The sequence below is a fragment of the Periophthalmus magnuspinnatus genome, chromosome 10 (assembly GCF_009829125.3).
Source record: "Periophthalmus magnuspinnatus isolate fPerMag1 chromosome 10, fPerMag1.2.pri, whole genome shotgun sequence".
Lineage (NCBI taxonomy): Eukaryota > Metazoa > Chordata > Actinopteri > Gobiiformes > Gobiidae > Periophthalmus > Periophthalmus magnuspinnatus.
The window spans coordinates 30972124-30993207 of record NC_047135.1 but is presented as its reverse complement, the minus strand read 5'-3'; the positions used below and the strand labels follow the sequence as shown (position 1 = coordinate 30993207).

Below are 21084 nucleotides of genomic sequence, written 5' to 3'. Positions count from 1 at the left end.
CACAGGCTTTCGCTGCCTTTTTCACCGAGCTAACACACTACGTCACCACCAAAAAACATCGGTGCATTTTGTTTGTCCTCTTTTGTCACTACATTGGAAAAAGTGTGTGAGTGGATGTATGTGCGAGAGGAGGCGACTTTAATAAACTTTGGTTGTTTGAGCAACCAAAGTCCCTCATCCGCAAGAAAATGGACATTTCCACAGTGTTGCCGTTGGAAACCGCCCTGGGAAAACTTGACTGTTTACAAGCAGGGCAAAAAAAAGCACTAAGGGTTGAGATAATTACAAGCTAAGGTATTCCCTGACCAGACCCTGGGACAAGCAATAATATAGAGCCAAATATATATAATGCAATACATCATTAGAAAAGATTTGGCAATGTACTGAACTACTTTGATTGTAAGTACTGGTACACTGAATATTCTTAAAAGCAGTACCTTGATCCTCACCTATCAATAAGATCATAGGATCATTTACTAAATTAAGTGTTGGCAAGTGAATATTACTTCTTGGCTAATAATTGGATTTGGAAAAAAGATGTTTCTCTGCACTTGCTATAATTAACTCTAATAATGAGTGCATTTCTCTTCATCAGGCCAGTGGGTACTTCTTCCATTGCCTCGAGAACAAAAGCCAAAAGTTTGTTAAAATACTTGGCACAAATTTTAACCAGATGCAAAGTCAAGGTATCTTTGAACGCCTTTGAAGTGGTGAAAGTAATATCGTGACATTACACAAGCTGCCTCCATAACCACAATGATGATGTTGATCTTAATCAAATTAGCTGACACTAAGTAAACACAGACAGAGGGCCATCATCGTTGGACACTTCTCTGTGGTTTGGCACTGGTCCGTGTGTCTCTTTTCTCTAAAGCATGTTTAATATAGAAGCACAGAGGCCAGGCTGAGCAGAAAAATTTACTGATGAAACAATTTGGCCTAAATGAGAACAAATGAGGTTTCAGATTGCCTCACTCACTGGCTCTCGGTGACTCCATTCACCTCATTTCCCCCTGTAGCTCCGCCTGTTCCTGTCCTCTTGTCCAGTGGAGTGAGGAGATTGTTGTGTGTACCAGTTCTCTGATTTGTACCCACGCAGGCTGCTCTCAGGTCTCAGAAGCATTAATAAAAAGCTTTGGATGGTTTAATTTGAGCAGTTAGGTCGTTTTGTGCAACTGCCTGCAGACAGACACAAATCTCTTTTTGTCATTCAATTGTTTGACTTGCACGCACATTGTCAACTTGAATTAAACATTCCTTTTTATCATGTGGTTTTAAATACAATTTAAAAAGAAAAATCTGTCAGTTATTCATTTATTCAGTTGTTAAGCAGAAAACATTACTTATATTTCTAAATGAATCTGGCTTGAGGAATAGAATTTAGTTTATTTAATTTAACAGTGGTGTATTCAATAACTCTGATTTATACTTCAACACAGTAGGGGGCCATAATGCTTCTAATATGATGAATGTCACCCCGCATAAAACCATAAAAACAACAAAGATCCGTTTAACTAGTATCTATGAACACTTGTGCTTAATTACTTCAAGTACATTTATGTGTAAATATGTAATGATGACCTATTGAACATGTCTGCCAAATTAAATATCCCACAGTCCTCTGCATAGCCGCTTCGAAACAGCAGTCAAAAGTTGGACCTCTATTTAAACAGGCCTTACCTTCAGCACTTACATGACCTGTTCACTTCACCAGTACTACTCTTCACTTCACTTTCGACAGCCCATGTTGTCTCTCAGTACATTTCAACATGCCTTCTCCTCATACTGACCCTCTCTGACCCCCCGTGCTCTCCGGGTTGTTCCCACATACCTGCCTCTACGCCGGAGCCAGAGTACAGCTTGTTGCCAGGATGCGGACTACAGAGCGTAGCCAAACCAAAATCACAAATCTTCACTGTTCTGGACTGTTCTGACCTATCTGATCTCCCACATGCTACAAGTAACACATGCTACTCTTCACTCTTTACACAACCAAGACTTTAAAACAAAACTTTCTCTTCAAAAAGTTTGGAGCTACGTTTTTTAAATAAGGGTGAAAAAATGAAAAAAAAAAAAAAAACGAATACAAAAAATTCTGTTCAAAATGCTCAAGTGAAATATTAGTTACTTTCCCTCAATGCAGATACAGTAGAATATTGTCCAAAAACGAATCGTGCTACTTTTTCCCCAACTATTGTCAACTTTGTATAACCTTTGAACGTCTGTAAGTCTGTCTCAGTATTGAATATGCTTTGGAATGAAGTTTGAAGGAGAAAGTCTGAGAAGTCAACAGCTCAGCAGGCGAAAATACACCTTACAAGGTTTAGACTCACTGCCTCAATATATTTCTGCTGTTTCGCTCTCGATTTGAACGCTGAACAATAATTAGTGAAGTATTGATTGTGATTAAGAAGTTAAAAGCTAGTGTGAAAATGTAAAAATAAAATTTGTTATTCAAACATTTTATAAAATTGATGTAGGATAAGTAAATGCATAAAACATATAATTACCATGAAGCAACCAAAAATTTAAAACAACAGAGGAGAATTTCAAAATATGTATAGTGGGTTTCGATCAACGCAATCCAAAGACTGGATACTAGACAAGTTTATATTAATGTATGAGACAATATAGCTACACAAATTGTAAGAAATGCCAGAACAATGAGGGAAAATTGTTGCCAAATGTGTGTGAGAGAGGGTTAAGGCAGAGGCAAAGTCACCTTGCAGCTCTCTCCAGTGCACTGAGCAACTGTCTGTCTTCCCTTATGAATTATGACAGTGACTGGTTTGGCCGGCACCACACACACACACACACGCATGCATGCAAGCACAAGCACACACACACACACCCCCACACACATACACACACACCCACACACTTTCTCTCTCTCTCCACCTCTCATGTCTCCCTGTGGCACACCCTCCTCAGAAAGCACTCATAAAATATGCAGCTGTTCCTCTGCTCTTTAGAGTGCTCCTCCACGTGCACTTGTGAGCGTGCACGTGTCTCTCATGTCTCTACAGCCGCGTCACCGTAATGCTACTTTTCTGTCATACTTTTCTCCATCTGTCTCCCCAGGTCACACCCTTCGTTTTCATCCTCGAGACTGTTTTTTTTTTTTTTTCCAGAAATGCAATTCATTTCAATTCAGACGGCCGCCGTGGCTGTGACATCTGACCTGCTTTTCATTGACTCGCGCTATCTTTCAAACTCAATTCATCCTCGCTCCCCCCAGTGTGAGACTATTTTGTGTCCCATCAGCAGAAAGGTACGATATTCAAGAGCCCACCTGCTGGACCCCTCCTGGAGCCCTCTACGAGAATTGATTCATAACATATAGCCAATTTCTTTTTGGTGTTTACAGGTGGAATTGAGCATCCATTTAAATTAAAAGATTGGATGAACACATATTGGCAATTTGTGGTGCTGTGTTATCTGATTGCTGATGGTACCGATTGTATTGAGCTAGCACACAACATACAAGTAAAAATCTATAATGGTAATGTCCAATTACTATAGCCACAAGTCGCGCTACCAGGAACAAGATAAGATGCTCTGCTTAAATCTGGATCTGTACTAACTTAATATATTTGGATATAAACAAAAATAATAATTATAAATCGCCCTTTTAATGCATTTGACTTGACTGGTGCCCCTTATCTACATGGGTTATAGGCACAAGATCAGTCAATGAATGCACAATGACCTACTTTTTTGCATATATAACTAAATAAGTGGTTTGAAACTCTGAAATTCAGTACAGTATTTTTATTGTAAACAGTTTCTAAATAACCTAACCTTACCTAACTTAAACCTAAAACTCAAGTAAGTGTGTATATACTGGATAATGTGATGCAAATTTGGTGAGAGAGAAAACTGAAAGTGATTATACCTATTTATACACCAAATGATGAAGCACTCATCCTCTATTTTTATTAATCTCCTCTGTGAAGGGGCGGAGGGCTGGATGGAAAAAAAATTGTCTTTGAGGCCATGAGTGAAAACTGCATCTAAATCACCTCTTTGAAAACGACCCTTTGAATAATTATCTATTAATCAGCTTCATATTCTCTAGTACTTGTGAAGTCATTAGTGGAGCACCTAACACACAAGGCCCTGACTGTGGGTGTGCTCAGACCTGTTCCAAACTAGTTATGATTTCATGATTGTGTTTGCCCGCATTTATTAGGCCACTTGTCCGTGTTTTGCGAGGGTGTCCTTTCCCCAGCTCATTTGGATGCGAGGCGGCGGGCCCATCGAGCCGGAGCTGTCCAGGCTAGCTTTGCAGTCATTAGCGCGCTCGTTAGTCCAGTTATGTTAAATCTAAATTACCATTCATCATCACATGGGGATCCATCATTTAGCGTGATGTGGCCTGGCAGACCGGCGCTGACTGGATTAACTCATTCGAAGACATGCAGAGAGGTAGCGGACGAATCCCAAATCGGCTGTTAGTGATTTGGTAAGTGTTTTAATATAGATTATGTGTTATTGATTGAGATGCTGGAGGGCATTAGCCGTGATTGGTGTGCCCTTGTGATTTGCCAGATTTGTTCCTGGTCACAAATGAGTGCCATAGAACAAAAGACAAGGGGGCAATATCTAACAGGAATTCAATCAGGGGACATTAGTGAGAAGAGCAGATTTTAGAAACTGTTATAATGTGAGGGCATGGTTCAGTAGATGTGAAAAGGAATTTAAAATGGCTTCAGTGGGTTTTTGTTTATGGTCATTTCTAGTCAAACCATTTTTTTAAGAATCCAAAGATGATTTATTTTAGGCTAGTCAGAGGGAGTTAACAGGAAAATCCTACTGTTAAAGGGAGACTGAATGATTTATTCCTTTCGATCTGACTTTTAGCTGACCTCACCCATTTGCCAAATGTCTCTAACCTCTCTTTCCCCATTTCACGCTATGAGTGTCCTCTCCAATAAAGCCTGTGGGCAAGAAAAAAAGAAGACATGATGTACAGATTTGTTGTGTATGGCTCCTAGCGACCAGTTAAGCATTTTAGGACGTGAAAGCTGGAGATGGAGCTGTCTGATTCTCTAACACTGTTTTTCTTTTGGGACTTGTAACCTTGAAAGCAGAATTACCATGTTCAAACGACTTAATCTAGATACTGTTAAGTAAGGTACTTTAAGGACATCACCCGATTTGATCTCCAGATTCTGAGCCAAGTGTAAGGCAGGAGTAACTGACCATAACTACATCTCATCACATGCGTAAAGTCAAACATGGAAATACAGCAGAGGATGATTGTGCGTTGCTCTCCATCACTGAGGCCTAAATGAGCCCTCACGAGTACACACACTGTCACCACACTGTGCAGGAGGAATGCCGTCCATCTGCCTGACGTGATTACACAGAGAAGAAATACTGAGGACCCAAACAAAAGGCATCGTCCACCAAATATAAAAACACTTTTAAAAAAATCAGTATTTACATTTCCACTGGCCCCATGTGAACAACACTTACTAAGTTTGAACACAAAAAGCAACATCAAATTTAAGTTGTATTTAAAATGGAAATGTCATTCTAAGCAGTTGTCGATCAGGTTACACCCAGTTCTATATAAATATCAAACCCACCATTAAAAAAGCAGGCGTATTCTGCAACAATCAAGGCATTTGTTCCACGTTGCAATGACACTACAGATGCCATGTGCAACTGAGAGTTCAAAGTTCATTGTTCTTTGCATTATTAGATTATTTCAACTTGCAAAAATTAAAATAAGCAATTTATCTTTTTGATTTGCTTCTCAATACTGGACAAACTAACTTCAGCTCTGTCAAAAAACAAACTTTGTATAAACCAAATCAGTGTCCTTTGTTTGATTTGAACATTTTAATTCCAGTTGTTGGTGACAAATTGCGCTTATAAGGCTTTGTGAAGTCTGGGCTTGTCGCTTAATTAGAACTAATCTTTTTGTTTAGTGTTACAATGAGCACTTGGAGGCTCACACTCACACTTCAATCGCTCCCTCCATTAGCAGAATTACTTGTTTAGGATTATTGTGCAGCCTTAATTGAGTCTGATAGGTGTTTAATGATGAAAATGATAAGGCCATCTCAACAGTCTGTTTGCATTTTACATGAGAAAGTATGCTTACGGCTGCATATCTGTGGTCAGGATTAAAAGTTGTTTTGAGTCTTGTGTGGTCACATTCTTGTCATTTCATTGAATTAAAAGTGTTATGGTTGATCACAGTGGTTAGATTAGTGATCAGTGTTTGGAAGCAAGTCTGCACATTTGAAAATGACTTACTCTGAGATACTTTCATGTGCTTTTATGAATTGGGTGAGTGCAAAAATGTATCAGGGATCTTAAACTGAGGAAGACCCAGGACACACTGGAGGTGCTATGTCTCTTGGATGGACTGGGAACGCCTTAGGGTCTCACCGGAGGAGCTGGAGGAAGTGCCTGGGGTGAGGGAATCCGGGCCTCAGATAAGCAGAAGGAAAATGATGGATGGAAGGTTATGAGGCGAAATGCCCTGGTAACTACGAATTTTAAGAGCATTTCTTGAACACGCATTAAGAAGTTGAATTGATTTGGGTCTAATTGCTTAGAAACAAATAAATTAGGGATCGACATTCTTGACAAAAATCTGTATCTCCATTTTTTGGGAATATCTTGATAAGCTAAATTGTGCTAAAATGCGTTTACTTATCAGAAGTATGCGAAAAGAAAGTAAAATTCCCCTCAAAACGACAGAAATATAAGTTTATATCCTCGTTTGGAAATTTACAACATTAGTGGGTTCCATTTCCAATCAGCTCTTTTTGCAGCATTCACTTTTTTGTTTTGTTTATTATCAACGATACACCTCATATTCAAAACGGTATTCATAATATTATCAATAATTACCCATCTCTAGAAAAAATATGATGAATTCTCTGATGAATTCTGACTCTAATTCACTCATGACTTACTTTACTTTCCACTGAGTTAAATTTTCCCAGCAAAACTATTACAACGATTAAAAAAAAAAGCAAATATAAAGTAGCCTACAAAGTCACTCGTGTGTATATTAATATGACTGAACAGACCACTACACAATGACTTTCTGAGGGTTCCTACCCCCATGTCTCTCTGTCTTACAGCTGAGGCGGTCTGGAAACAACTGAGCTTCAAATTGAGTCAGTCAGGGAGACATTTGTTCCATCAATAATTAATGCCTCCCTGCTCTCCCCACTCTGATCTGTTCAATCCATTTTCTATCACTGCACTTTTTCTACCATCACATCATAGTTTCTTTTATCCTTACACCTTTATCTTTACATGTCTTTCTTGTCATTTCAATGTTTTTTCACTGAACCCTGCCTTATGCTATGTATCGTTTGCTTCTCCTTGGCTCTAGCTACAGATAAATAAATAATATCGAGGAAATCTGCAGTTTTGTTTTTTTTAACAATCTGTCTTTCTCTCCCCATTTTGCCGACAAACCACCACCCACCACATCTGCCTCGTGTCGCTCCACTTTGAACGGATAGTAAGTGTGAGGCATTTCAGCTCTAAATAAATCATAGTAAGAGGTGGTGCACTTTTACAATGGCGTTATGCTACTTTCATCGTGGTACAGATGAAAAGGAGAGGGGAGAGAGAGAGGGACTATCAGGGGACGCACGGGAGGGGAGCAGTATCAAAGCGAACGAAGAGGACTTTTAAGTTGTTCATCTGGTATCTTTAAAGACTCCGAGCTTGAATTGGTGTGAGAATGAATGCGATGACTATGAAGGAAAAGACAAAAATGGTCCAGTGTTTCGCAGACTCGTGAATGGATGATTCTGGGATCATTGATTAACGTAGAGCCGGTTTAAACGGTGGTCATCTGGACATTGTTCTGCGATCAATTGAACCACTCCTGGAAAAATGCTGGATTACAAAGTCAGATTGATTAGAGTAATAATATAGAAATGACATCCTTTTTTCAAGACAAACAGTTAAAAAATAATACACAAAATATACTTAAAGGTAGACTGTGTAACTTTTTGCTTGTTTCCATAGAGATGCTATTGCTTTTCCTTAAATGTTCCACAGTATTTTAACCATTTGGAGGAAAGTAAGTGATGCCACCAGGCCAAATTACAGGTGAGATCTGTGGAGAAGCAAGACCACTTCCAGTAAGAATGCATGTTTTTCAGGGTATTTGCAAGAGTTTAACATGATTTCGCTAAAAAAAAACCATATAGCTCAGTCTTAATCTCTCTATAAAGGTAGAATTTAACCCAGATTTTTTCTTCTTAATTTTAGGCGCCGTTGACAGCTGTAAAATGACACAATGCTAAAGTAAGTCTATATGACAAGACAAACAATTAAATAGGAAATATTCTGTCACTTCTCGTTATGATAGAAACAAAATACAATTAATACAACTAACAAACACAAATCATTGTCACACCAATCATTTATGAAAACGAACTCTGTGGCCCGATATTCAGATGGTTCTTCCTCTCCTGTGCCGCTCCCACCAAACGCATTAACCAGCTCAGATAAAGCCTAGCCTAGCACCAAACAGTAGCTAATTAAAAATGACTAGATTCATTAATGTGGAGATTCATTAGTGGCACACACGGAGCGCCGCACTACTTTCAATTAGCATGATACACACACACACACACAAACACACTCACCAATTCCACAGGGGTGCAGAGGCTGTTGGGATGCCAAAGATGACACTCTACTGTCTGGACAATGGGACATGTTATAGGGAATACTGTGCATGAATAATTTAATACATCTTTTCATTTTGACAAAAACTATGATGAAATAGAATCAGACCACTTTATGATGACCTTCTAAAAGTCCTTGTCTCCCTTTTGTCTATTAAGCAGATGTTTAAAATAAATTTAAATAAAAAGTGAATTGAAACTAATATAAATGCAAGGATTAGATTGAAAATGAATCAACTAACCATGACAAACAAATTATTATTTCACCCATGATTTGTGCCAGACAACTTTACATTCAGAATTTTGAGTTCAAGTCAGTTTTGTGTTGCTTAATGCTTTTAGTACTTGTTTCTTTCTCCCAACCAATGTTTTCATATAAATAGTCTGGTGGAGTGCTTAAAACACAGAAACATTTCACTTTACCAAATGTTCTTCAGTGAAAGAGCCAAACTTTCAAGGTCACATTAAAGAAGCCAGTTCTCCCCTGTCCACATATGGCCACACTGCTACCTGCTGGTGCAGTCATGTGACCAGGACTCACTGTATTGTCCCGTTTGGTAACGCGGTCACGAAATCAACCCCCGAAATGAACAGATGGGGCTGCCTCCATCTTAATGTGTGTGTGTGTGTGTAAGATACTCCAAATGAAGATGAGCTGAGCGGCAGAATGGCCTCTCTCTCTCTCTCTCACACACACACTCACACACCTGGCTTTATTAAAACGTCATCTCCACTGGATATACTGTGTGCTGTCACTGTCTGCGTGAATGGGAATGGCTCCGTATTTACAGTGAATTGTAAATCGGGCCAAGCACTCAGCTGTCAGACTCTTATGAATTGCTAATATGTTGTATCTCGCACCGCTGATCCCCCGCTATCTGCCCCCTATCACTTCTATTGTGCACTGAGTGAAAGCAAGGCAAGGGAATAGAAAAGCCAAGTTTGCCAAAAGGAATTGGAAGGTGAAAAGAAAGAAAGGCTGATTGTAAATGGTCTTTTGAAGTTAAATGAATATAACTGCAGGCATACACAATAATGCCTCATACCATAGGATACCCTGAAACACGTATTGTGAGGTGATTGTGTGGCTGTTGTAGAATTAGATATTCTCTGTAATGTTCACAGCCCTGTGCTGATGCCTTTTCTCCAGGATTCTCTGCTCTTTAATCATTCATGTGGACACATTAAACAGGGCTCCACTGCACCAGCCATGTGCCAATGGGATTCCCATTAACATACTGTACACTGTGGAGATTCAACTCGTACTGTATTATGTCATCCATATTCATGTTTGTTGAAAATGTAGTTAAAACAAATCTTTGTTTACAACATTTGTAATGACCATAGTGTGGCTAAAATCATTTTAACTGTCATACCAGTTTTTCTCACAAAGCAAACCATTAACAGTTTATTCTTCCTTTGCAACAGAGTAAAAACAAGTCTCCTCTTTGTAACTGAACAATAACCTATAAGCCTTCAGAGAGAGCCTGGGGCACTGTGCCAGTGGCAACATGGAACAATTTCTACTGTTACACAATATTGTAAAGCAGGATTAGACATTTTTATAGATTCTCTTCTGTCATCTTTAGTATATCATGATGAACATCGCTCACATTCCATCTCTTAGCAACATAGAGTGAAAAATGAGTGCAGCTTTTGCAGCCTGATAATAGATGCTCCGGAGTACTTTTGTCAGGTGCTGCAGAGTGCCAGTGTTTCTGTGCAACAGGAAGTGTCCCCCGCGGACACATTAATCCACATGTGCCAGACGCTGCGCCGGCAGCATACACAACAAGTGAGAGCAGCAGCAGCGGCTCCAATAGAACTGTGTGACAAACGAGAGGCTGGAGCTCAGACCTGTGTGCTCCTGTGTGCACATGTGGAGCTTCACACACACGCAGTGCTCAGCAGGGGGCTCACACGCCTACCACACTTTTCTGATTGTCTCTGAATCAGTACCTTTAATGCCAAGGACAACACATTCAGTGATTCGAAACGCTACTTCATACAACCACTATCATGATCTACAACACACTGTGAGACTATATGCATGAAAATGACATTATAAAATGAAAGCACTTAACTTTTTTGAATAGCATTTACAAAAAACATGAGCAACACAGGAGGAAGAAGTACGAATAAAACGTAGTAAAGAATAAAAAGTAAGGTCAGAGGAGAGAAGGAAAAGCCCAGGACAGTCCTGGATCGGAGACGCAACAAGAGACACATGAAACAGAGGAGGAGAGAGAGGAGCCTTCTTTACTTACAGAATCTCCAGATCGCGCAGCGCTCGGAAAGCTCCATCTTCAATGCAGCTGATGTGGTTGCTGTCCAGTTGCCTGCAGCGCACACACAGACACACAAACGAGAGAAGAGAGAGATAGTCAGGTCCGCGGAGGCGCTCAGGGGAGGGACTAACTGTAAGACTGCACTGTGAATGAGAGAGGCAGCCGGCTGAGCAGGTATGGGACTCCTCACTTCTACTCTCACACTGGGGGAACCTTTAGCTCCACAAGCTAAGTGGCTAAGGCTGATCTCACCTGAGTGGCTGCCCGAGGATAGGATGGGGGAGAGGGCAGTGTGGAGAGCTGAGCTCAAGTGCTCCTGCTTCAGCCTATCACCTCGCTCCCCTGCCGCATGCCCAGCCAGCACTGGCCAGCTCAGAGCGCACACAGCAGCAGCCCACCCCGCTTGTCTCTTCTGTAAATATTAATTGCATTTTCTCCTCCTCTCCTCCCCCTTCCTATGTCCTCTGGTTTTATTCTTTTTTCCCCCTCTCTCTGTAGTGAAAGAGGGAGTAATTTCATTACATTAGGCCAGCCAATCCATTAAGGGCCTTTTACCGGCTCTGTCACTGAAACAATTTCATTAAAAGGAAAGCCTCCGTAAATCAAGCCTCCAGTCACGACGCTCTTCCCGTCTCCTACCTTCCTCTCCTTCCTCTCCTTCCTCCTCTCCCTCGTTCCCTTGCTGGGCTCCCACATGCACCCGCACTCCTGTCACATCCATCCTGAGCTTTTACTTTAATTTGCTGGGCCGATCCCATCCCTCCATCGGCTGATGAACCCAACAACCCCAAACCTCAAGTCCTCCTGTGCCACTCTTCATCTCGTCCCAGTGGACAGATTGCACACAGAGCTCCACAAAGGGCACAAGTTAACCACGTTGAGATGCGGGAGTGGCATTTAGGCCGCTGCACACACAGAGACAGGTGCAGCGCACACACATCATAAAGGTCCTGTGTGTCCAGTTAGCGTCTCCTCACAGACAGTGGTGGACAAAAGCAGACCGCTCCAGAATAATCTGTGTCCTATTCCATCTCATCTGTCTCCCCACTGTCCTAATCCTTCCTTCCTTGCCTCCTTGTCTTTGGTTCCTCCTCTTTGTTTCAGACCCATTTTTCATGTTCCTAACATCTGCCCATTTATAATCCATTTCTCCCTTCACACTGTTGCTCTCTTGTCTCAGATTCACTTTCACTTTTGGACTCCCCTCACATCCAGGCACATATCAGCTTAGGTTTTTAATATATATGAAGTTTTGGTTTTATATAAAATTATAGGATAGGACTTTGTGACTGGATAAAAGGATACTCATTCATGTTGAGAACACAACATTTATAATTTTTGTATAGGAAAACATCTCTTGTGTACAGACATTTAAAAGAGAAACTGAGATAAGGAAATAGTTCATTTATGATTTCTCAAACAAGACTTTTGCATGCCAGCTCTACAAGATTTGTACATTCTTCAAGCATTCTTACCTGTTACTGACCAGCTGCATGTGCTTACAGATTGGCATGCTTTCATTCTGAGATAGTAAATAACAATTTCATTCCCGGAGGCCATCTCCACTTGGAAACATCATTATTTTTGGGCTTGTAAAGGCTGAGGAAGACTGATGAGATGTTTTGATCTTCTTTGATGCAATGCAATATATTTGAGTTAAGGGCAGTATAACTTGTTTACTAGCTGTCCATGTTGCACTTGATTAATTGAGCGTGACTTGTAAAGATGAACCAATGATCATTAAAGTCGTACTAAAGTGAACGGTAACGTCTGACGGAGCTGTTGTTCCAAGCATCTGTGAAATGATTCAAAATACAAGCCCAGGATCGTACCAACACGTGGTTATACAGGCCCCGTCTTTAGGTTATTATAAGGCATCCTTCTCTGTATCGTGTGCATAAGAATGTGTACAACCATAGTTAGAAGTATCACAGATTGAAGCGCAATTTGGAGTTGCTTACTTGTCTTAAACTTTTATGTGGAAAATTAGCTGATTGGAAGTGTTTTAAGCTCTTTTGTCCTGACTTTATGGAGTTTTGTCTGATAGTTTTCAAGGGTATGAGTTCCCCTGAGAAAACTCACATTTGTCATTTAGCTCAATTGGAAGTAAGTGGTGAATTGGTATTGGCGATCATGTTCTCCATCTTGAGGCTCCTCCACAGTAAATGAATGTATCAGGTGAGCTGTGATTGGCTCCTCTGACAGCTCTGTTCACCAACAAGCTGATTAGCAAAGACATGACTGGTATGGCTATAGACCGCACCGCTGTCCATGGTCTACGGTCCGAGTGTTGGTCCGGCAGATAAAAGAGGACTCCCAAATGAAATCTTCTTTATAATTAGTGAGTTAGTTTAATCCTGTCTATCATAGGGTCTGTTGGCAGAGTGAATCAATGCTTGTGTGCGCTGCCATCTGGAGCTGAGCGCACACACAATAGGACCGTGTGTGGCTGTGTACCAGTCCATTAGTGGGCATCCACCACTGACTGAGGAATTAATGAAGGGACAAGACGAACGCACTGGCTCTGTTTGTATCCACTATACTTCAATAAATGATTCTTTAACTGCTGGAAATGAGTTCAAACAGCTTAAATATTCAGATGTAGTAATCAAATTCGTTTGTCAGAGAGGCCTTGTGGTAAAAAGGCTGAATACATAATGAAGAATAAATGGAACTGGCATATTCTGCATTGTTACCGATTATGCAAAGACCATTTAAAACTCTATAAAATGCATGTTTGAGACCAAATTAGCCACTAATTAAAACAGATTTTTGAAAAGTGGTCTATGTGGAAATGAAATAATATTCTATTTTGCATCATTCATATTGTAAAACAAAAAATAAAGCATTTTCACTTAAAGGTCTTACATCAGGTAAATTAGGTATTGCATTTTTATTATGTCTACAAATATCTGGTATCAATATATACTGTGTGTACCAGTGAAACATGAATGTCTCACATATTCACTAAATACACAAGGACATAATAATTTAACCAGGATCTCTAAGCTTTCAAACGCATTCAGAATATTGGTTGACGGCAGTTTTAAGACACACTATCTATAAATCTAGGTAGTGTCTTTCAAAAACCTCACGTATTTCCATTTTTCCTCTTCTGTCTACTGAAGGAACACTTGGTGAAAATAAATGTCATTCAAGCTCACCTCATTTTCAGACATGTCAAATAAAACATGCATTTCTAGTTTTCCCTGTTGCCTCTCAGTGGGACGTAAACCTGCCTTCACCTGTCCGATGCTGGAGTTGTGCATAAAACCTGGTTGTGTGGACATTTGCAGCACAACGGTGTGGCTCAGACGACACAATGTTCTCACCTCTCTCTAAGGCGCGGCGGCCATAACTCAAACAAACGGTCCAGGCTGCACTGCATTGTGGGTAGGCGAGCGTGAAGCATGGGGGCGTTTTATGAGGAAGAGGAGACAATGAAGGTAAGGAGGGCGCTGAAGAGGTAAAAGCCATGGGGTGGATTCCATTTCATTCCCTGGAACTTGATACACACTTGTAATATTGGTACAAATCACACATATTGCATTTGCTCAACACACATTTTTATACAAACACCTAAAGCAACAATGGGGATGTTGAGCTTGGCTGGACACAGGAGGGGAAAAATGAACTTTTAGCACAATAAAATAAAGCAGGTGAGTGAGACAGACTGTGGACTAAGGGATAATATGACGACGCAAAATGAAAAAAGGTGAATTGATTTGAAGTAAGGTGTGGCAAATTTGACCCAATGTAGGGCATCTATAGTTCTCTGGTGACAAAATGCACATTAGAAGCAATTTATTAGATATTTTAAGATAGATTATAAGAAACAAAAAAGGGAAAAATATAAATTAAAGAAAAATAAGCGAGATAGATCGATATATTGGTTGGACGATTTTAGTGTACTGGCTATTGGCCTTAAATCTCCAGCTGATATTTGTTTTGGTCAATCTGCTACCTAAAAAATACACACAGCACTTTATATTTACACTTTAGTACAAAGAGAGCTGCACAAAACATGACTATAGCTCTCTAAGGTTTAGGTTTGTGATAAAAATGGGGTTGAGGGAGTTTGTAGTAAATTTAAATGACATAATTTGGGGAAAATGATCAAAATCAGCACTACATATCGCCCAAAAATATAGGCAATCGGTATCGGCATCAGCCATGAAAAACCCCCATATAGGTTAATTTCTGTCCCCTATCTCTACTATCTCTACACTAACTCTGCTATAATCCGTAGCCCTGTTTGACACCAATATAAAAAAAATGGCAAAACACAATTTCATGTTACAGGTTTCTTCATTACTATGTTTATAAAGTGACACTTTTGATAGCGGCGAGCGCGATGCAGAGGTGTGCTGTTGGAGGTACAGGTGCTATTAGCATAATGCCTGATTCTCAAGATGTGACATGACCAGACAAGACATGAACAGATTACATTATGTAGCAGCCAATGACACGAGATTGCCTTCAATGAGATAACATGCGATTTGACAAAGATACAAAGAACTATGAGGAGTTTGAACTGTGATCCGCGTATTGTCACAGTACATTCACCTCCGCCCTGTGTAATTGACAGACAGGGTGGTTTGGAGTAGCCGACAGGAGCAGAAGTCAGCAAAATGTATAGAGGGGGCTCTGGGGTACACACGAGCAGACACGCAGAGATGTATGGCAGAACTGTCGACTTAGGTTAGCATAGAGCTCCGGTAATTGTATGTGCCAGCTTCTTGGCAGATTGAGGAAAGCATTCAATCTGATAGCGATCCATGTGCAAGCAGGTGTGTGTATGTGCAGATGGGAACTGCATCCACAAGGCACTGAAGGTATTCTGAGGTATATGCTACAGGTCAATAGATTTAGATTTATACCTGGTCTTGGCGTCGTTTAGAACATTCACCAAAATTGTTCACCATAGTAAGTCTAGCTATTATTATATGGCACTTATGTAAAAAAGTAAAAATGGAAAAATAACCTTTACACGTATCATCTAAAAGTAATTAATGCATATATCCTGCAATCAAAATGACCAAATAATTATAAAGTATTAATTATTACTGTAGCAGCACTAGATTTTAGGGATGCACGTCTGATTTGACATGACAAATATTGCTCTCCTCTCCAAACCAAACTTCAACAATGTAAAAACAAAAAATGAAGACAGATTGTGCATATGATATACATTTTAGTTAACATTTTTATAACCATTAACTCTTACTTTGAAGACAGTTTTGTTTAGAGTTAGTAAAAAGCCACAGTAAAGATGAAAAACTATGATCAAATAACCTTTTGCTCTGATACTGGTTAGGGAGGAGTGGAGGTTTTGGGGCGTACCGGAGAGTTGAAGGGATTGGGGCAGGGTGAGGCAGGCACGGAGACATATGAGAAAATCAATGCTGTGTCCACTTGGGACAGAATGTCATGAAGGCTTTTTTCACCGGCTGCTATAATGGAGGGTGAGCCTTTTACTGCAGGAGTCACCTTGTCTAATGGAGGGAAGGATGGAGCGATGGAGGAGACTGGGGAGAAGGGGTAGAGAATCAGGAAATCCACGGGGCATGTAGGGAGCAGGACACGGGAAGTGCACTTTAGTGGTTAGTTAGAGAGAGCATACTACAAGTAGGAAAGAAGGAGATGGGACGAGATAAGATGAGTTTTATCTTTCTGGAAATAAAGTAATTCCTGGACAAAGTTAGCTAATAGTAGAATAATACGAGAATAGATATGATGTACGTGTAGAGAGGGGTCTTTTTACAGTAATCTCTCATCAAATGTTTGCACTACTTAAATTTTCGTTCCATGTACAGCTACGCCCGAGTCAGATATCTCATTTCAGTGGCGAATACTCCATTGCTGTGTATGACTCTACATTAGCCTGAATTATTGTTATTACATTAAACATTAAAACACAATGGTATTTGTGATTCTACTGCTATTTCTAAATTACAAAATCATTATATAAAGATCTAATGGAAAAGTTTTCAATTACTTTTTATGCTATTTTATTAGGATACGGGTTCCATCTCACAGAAAGTAATTGTAGAGCAGACTAAAAGCCATAAATAAAATACAGCAAGTGAATGCAATGTGCTATTTGAAATGGAGACATAACAAAAGAAGAGGAAAACTGCTGACTCCTGAGAAGGAAGAGGTGCTTTTAAACACTAATGGCCCTAAGAAGAATTGAATGATTTTATATGCTTGAGTCGCTCCTAATTTCTGCCCCTCCCCTGAGCCAAATGTAAGATGTCTCACTTTGTAGGTCAAAGCAATCTAGCAGAAAACATTTTAACTGAAGACACAGACTATTTGACTGTCAGCTTTGATTGATAAGACTTTGGCAGGCAGTGAGAGAGCATTAAAGAGAGGTGTTAAAAAGTGAAGGGCAGGAGAATTGCGCTAATAAACCTCAAGTTTGTAAACTTTTGTCAGTTTGCAGGTTAAAATGAACTGTTCATAACTTTGACACTTTTAACAAAAATGTAGCCTATAATAAAATGTGTGATTACTGAGTATTTACTGAGTATTTTCTGTTTGGAGATTTGTATGTATCGCTTCATTTCTGAGTCTTAAATGTTCTATCCAATGTGATTCACAAATGTGCCTTTTGGGATTTGGTAAACAATTGCACAACTGTGACAAATAGTGATACTAAACAAATAAATGAGCATTTAAAGTCTAAAGAATGTCTCTGTGTACCTCCCTTTTATCTGATAATAAGGTTTTTAGAAGCACTTAGGGAGCTCTAAGGGGCACTTAGTGGATATGTCTCAAATTGGAATCCATTTTAAACGATTTAAAAGTTTAGTTAAGTTTGGAAACAGAAGATGTAGTCTACCCTTGTGAAGGATCATGTAAGGTTTGACCATTCTATAAAATGTTACCAAAACATCACCATCTTTTTCCATGTAATCAAATGCACAGTATTCAGCAGGTGCGGATACAGCTCAGACTTTAAACACAGTTAGAGCGTGCTCCGGTTGTCATTGATGGACATGTGGTGAGACGGTGTCAGGTGGAGGTAAGGTGGTGCATATAGACTTTAGTTTGGCTTGTGTCCGCTGTGATGGGGCCGAGTCAGTTAGACACACACAGTCTGACCTGAGCTAAAGGTTTGGACCTGATCCAGCAGCACCTGCTCACGTCTTCTACACTCAGTATAACCCCGCTCAGCTCCATTTCACCTAAGAGTAATAATCTACTTTGCACTTCGGCGGCCATATTGAGAAAAGCACCCAGAAAAGACTACATGACTGATAATCTGCAGCAGCGCACTTACTTATTTACAGAAATTTGTGCAGCCTCCCTCAAAAACACGGTATTGCTGAATTTTGCTGTCTTTTGTGCGCTTGCATCGACTTGTTTGGCATAGTGCGTGTTGCTCATTCCCAGGAGTCTGCCAGGATTCCTCTCTGCAGCATCAGGGGGCATTGATTGTGTGTTATTGACGAGGGACATTGATCAGGCAGCCCATCGATCACATTATTGGTGATTAGGACGTCATGAATAAATGACAGGGAGCTATTGAGCGCTTGATTCCGGGACAAAACCTCTCCGGACAGAGAAAGAGGGACGAGGTATAAAGTGAGATGTTGGTGTTATAAGACAATATAAAGACCAATGTGTATTTAACATAATTTGGGTTACTATGTTTTTAATACAATCTAATGACATTCAATTTGTGATTACTGGATCAAATGTTAACTACAATAGACAACTACTGTAAGCTTTTATTGCAACCAATACATACATACTACTACTACAACTACTAACTATTGCTTGTACTACTTGTTGATTGTACTTTAGTATAACAACTTTAGTATAACGTATAAAGCCATATATAGTCAAATGAATTCCTTGTTTCAGGGTTTTATTTGGCACATTTTTTTTTTTAATATATTGACATTATAGAAGAACTGCCATGCCAAGTTGTTGATATAAAAAGTATTATGTGAGATACTGCTTTGACAAGGCAAGATGTCTAAGCAAGGAGTACAAAACAAAAATATTTCTGTGTTCATATTAAACATGGGCCTTGTATAAATAAACAGGCAAGAAAAAGCATGTTAATTTGGAATGTTTGGTTAGGTTAAACTCGTCATCACCAATGAGAAAGTGCTAGTTTTTGTATCACTGTCTCTATTGCGTATTGTGTGAACGGGGTAAAATAGAACAGGAAATGCACAAGATAAGCATGGATAAAGTGCAGGTATCGGTACTTACAGGTTCTTGACATTGGTGATCCCACGGAATGCCTTTCTGGGAACAGCCTGGATCTGGTTCTCACTCAGGTCTCTGCACAGACACATGGAGATATAGAGACGCACATTACTGATGGTATTCCAAAAAGCTGGAAGATGTAGGGAGTCAAACAGGGAGCGCCAAGAAAACATTTGATCTATGGCACACACACAAGCACACGGTAAACACACACAGACAATTACCCAACAAAGGCGGGGAATAAAAGGAGATGGAGAGAGGCAGAGGATGAAGTGACATTTATGATCAGGGAAACAATTTGGACTGAAGAGCTTCAAAGACACGAAGATCTGTCAGGAATATAGCTGGCACAAGCCCCTACACCCGCTGCACTGCATGTGTGTGTGTGTGTGTGTGTGTAGATATGATGAAGAGAAAGCCACTGGCACAGAAAGAAAGCCGGAGATAATGTTCAGATATACCATGTTCACTGAAGGTAACGGGGTTCATTCAGATTCAAGAACACGCTCAAACCAAGCTGCATTTTAAAAAAAACATTTTCAAGTGCGCGCTATAAAAATGCGAAAAAAAATGTCCTTTGTTGTATAAAAATATGTCACAATATGTTACACGCAGCAGAGAATTTTCCTTTCAGTCGATATCATTTATATTTATGTATAACAAATGCATGACAGAAATCTTTTTAAATGTAAGGATAAAAGCATTTGAAGATAAGGTGAGACACTGGATGTGAGTCTGTGTGCTTTGTTGTAAATCATCAATGCCAAAAAAAAAAAAAAAAAAACTCTCTTTGAGGAACTGACACTTGTGGTGAAGAAGAAGAAGAGGCTGGCGTGGCTGGTGGTCATGCTGCTGCAGAGGGAGGATGTGGTAGAGAAGGGTCGCGCATATATAATTCAAATAGAAAGAAAGTAGAAGACTGGATTGGAAGGTGGTGGGTTGAGAGGCGAAGGTAGCAGGGTGGAGCGGGGTGTGGTTGCTAAGAAGAGGCAGAATCAAACAACAACACGGCTAAATTTAAGTGTCACTGTGTAAATTTCTAGCCGGGCTGCACAATTCTATGGAAATAAAAAAATATATACTTTGGAACATTCTTCATGGTAATATTTTTTATGCAATCCTGCGGAATACAAAACAGGAAGGACACAAAAGCTGCTATTTGAGTCTACTTGTGGCTAAAGGTTACATGCTGGGGGTTTAAATAGAAAATACACTGAACGTCTGACACTGTGACAGTTTCTTCACCCTGAACACCGAACTCAACCCTCAACGGTTACAACCCTGATGTAGTTCTTTGTCACAATATCATCCCTGTTTGTTTCTCCGCAGTGGCAGTGCATGTATCAACCCCAGCCGCTCCCTATAGTATGAGCCAAAGCCTTTCTGACACTACACAAGCGCCCGGGCCTTAACTCTATTAGTATTGTTTGTGAGAGGCAGGGCTGGCAGGCACACAGGGTTCACCAAGCACAATGTAATTACGGAGAGAGGAGGACATGTATGAAATATCAGAGCAGCTAATCACGGCCCAGCGCTGCCAGTCAGGTTCAATGTGGACACACTTCCTACTGCAGAGTAAATGTATACAGCTAATCAACAGCAGCGCTAGCACATGTCCAAACACTAATTACAATACATTAAGGCTGTGGAGAGGGGAAACATACACCTAGTTTTTACCCATGCACTGTTTGAACTTCAGCAGAATGGAAGAAGGATTTATAGAAAAGAGTTTGCCTTTTTCATTTTGTCAAAGAAATGTGTTTTTGACTATAAGCCTCCGCACGGAAATAATGTTAAAGTCCCTCTATCTGTATACATGAATGTCTAAATGTCAGTCCCTGTCCAGATCCTCAAACAGGGGTGTGCGTCATATATCGGTGGTCCTTGAG

At 40.1% G+C, this 21084-nt stretch overlaps 2 protein-coding genes across 2 annotated transcripts in view; both read right to left on the bottom strand.

The window, feature by feature from the left end:
- Positions 1 to 21084, bottom strand: part of slit3 (slit homolog 3 (Drosophila)) — a 199544-nt gene that overhangs the window by 59690 nt on the left and 118770 nt on the right. Inside the window, exons 5-6 of the mRNA XM_033974025.2 lie at positions 19199 to 19270; positions 10946 to 11017 (exon numbers count right to left, since the gene is read on the bottom strand). Coding sequence (XP_033829916.1) covers positions 10946 to 11017; positions 19199 to 19270 — 144 coding nt within the window. The remainder of the gene's footprint in view (positions 1 to 10945; positions 11018 to 19198; positions 19271 to 21084) is intronic.
- ttc9c (tetratricopeptide repeat domain 9C) overlaps positions 1 to 21084 on the bottom strand; it is a 162441-nt gene that overhangs the window by 90364 nt on the left and 50993 nt on the right. The gene's annotated exons all lie outside the window — the stretch shown is intronic.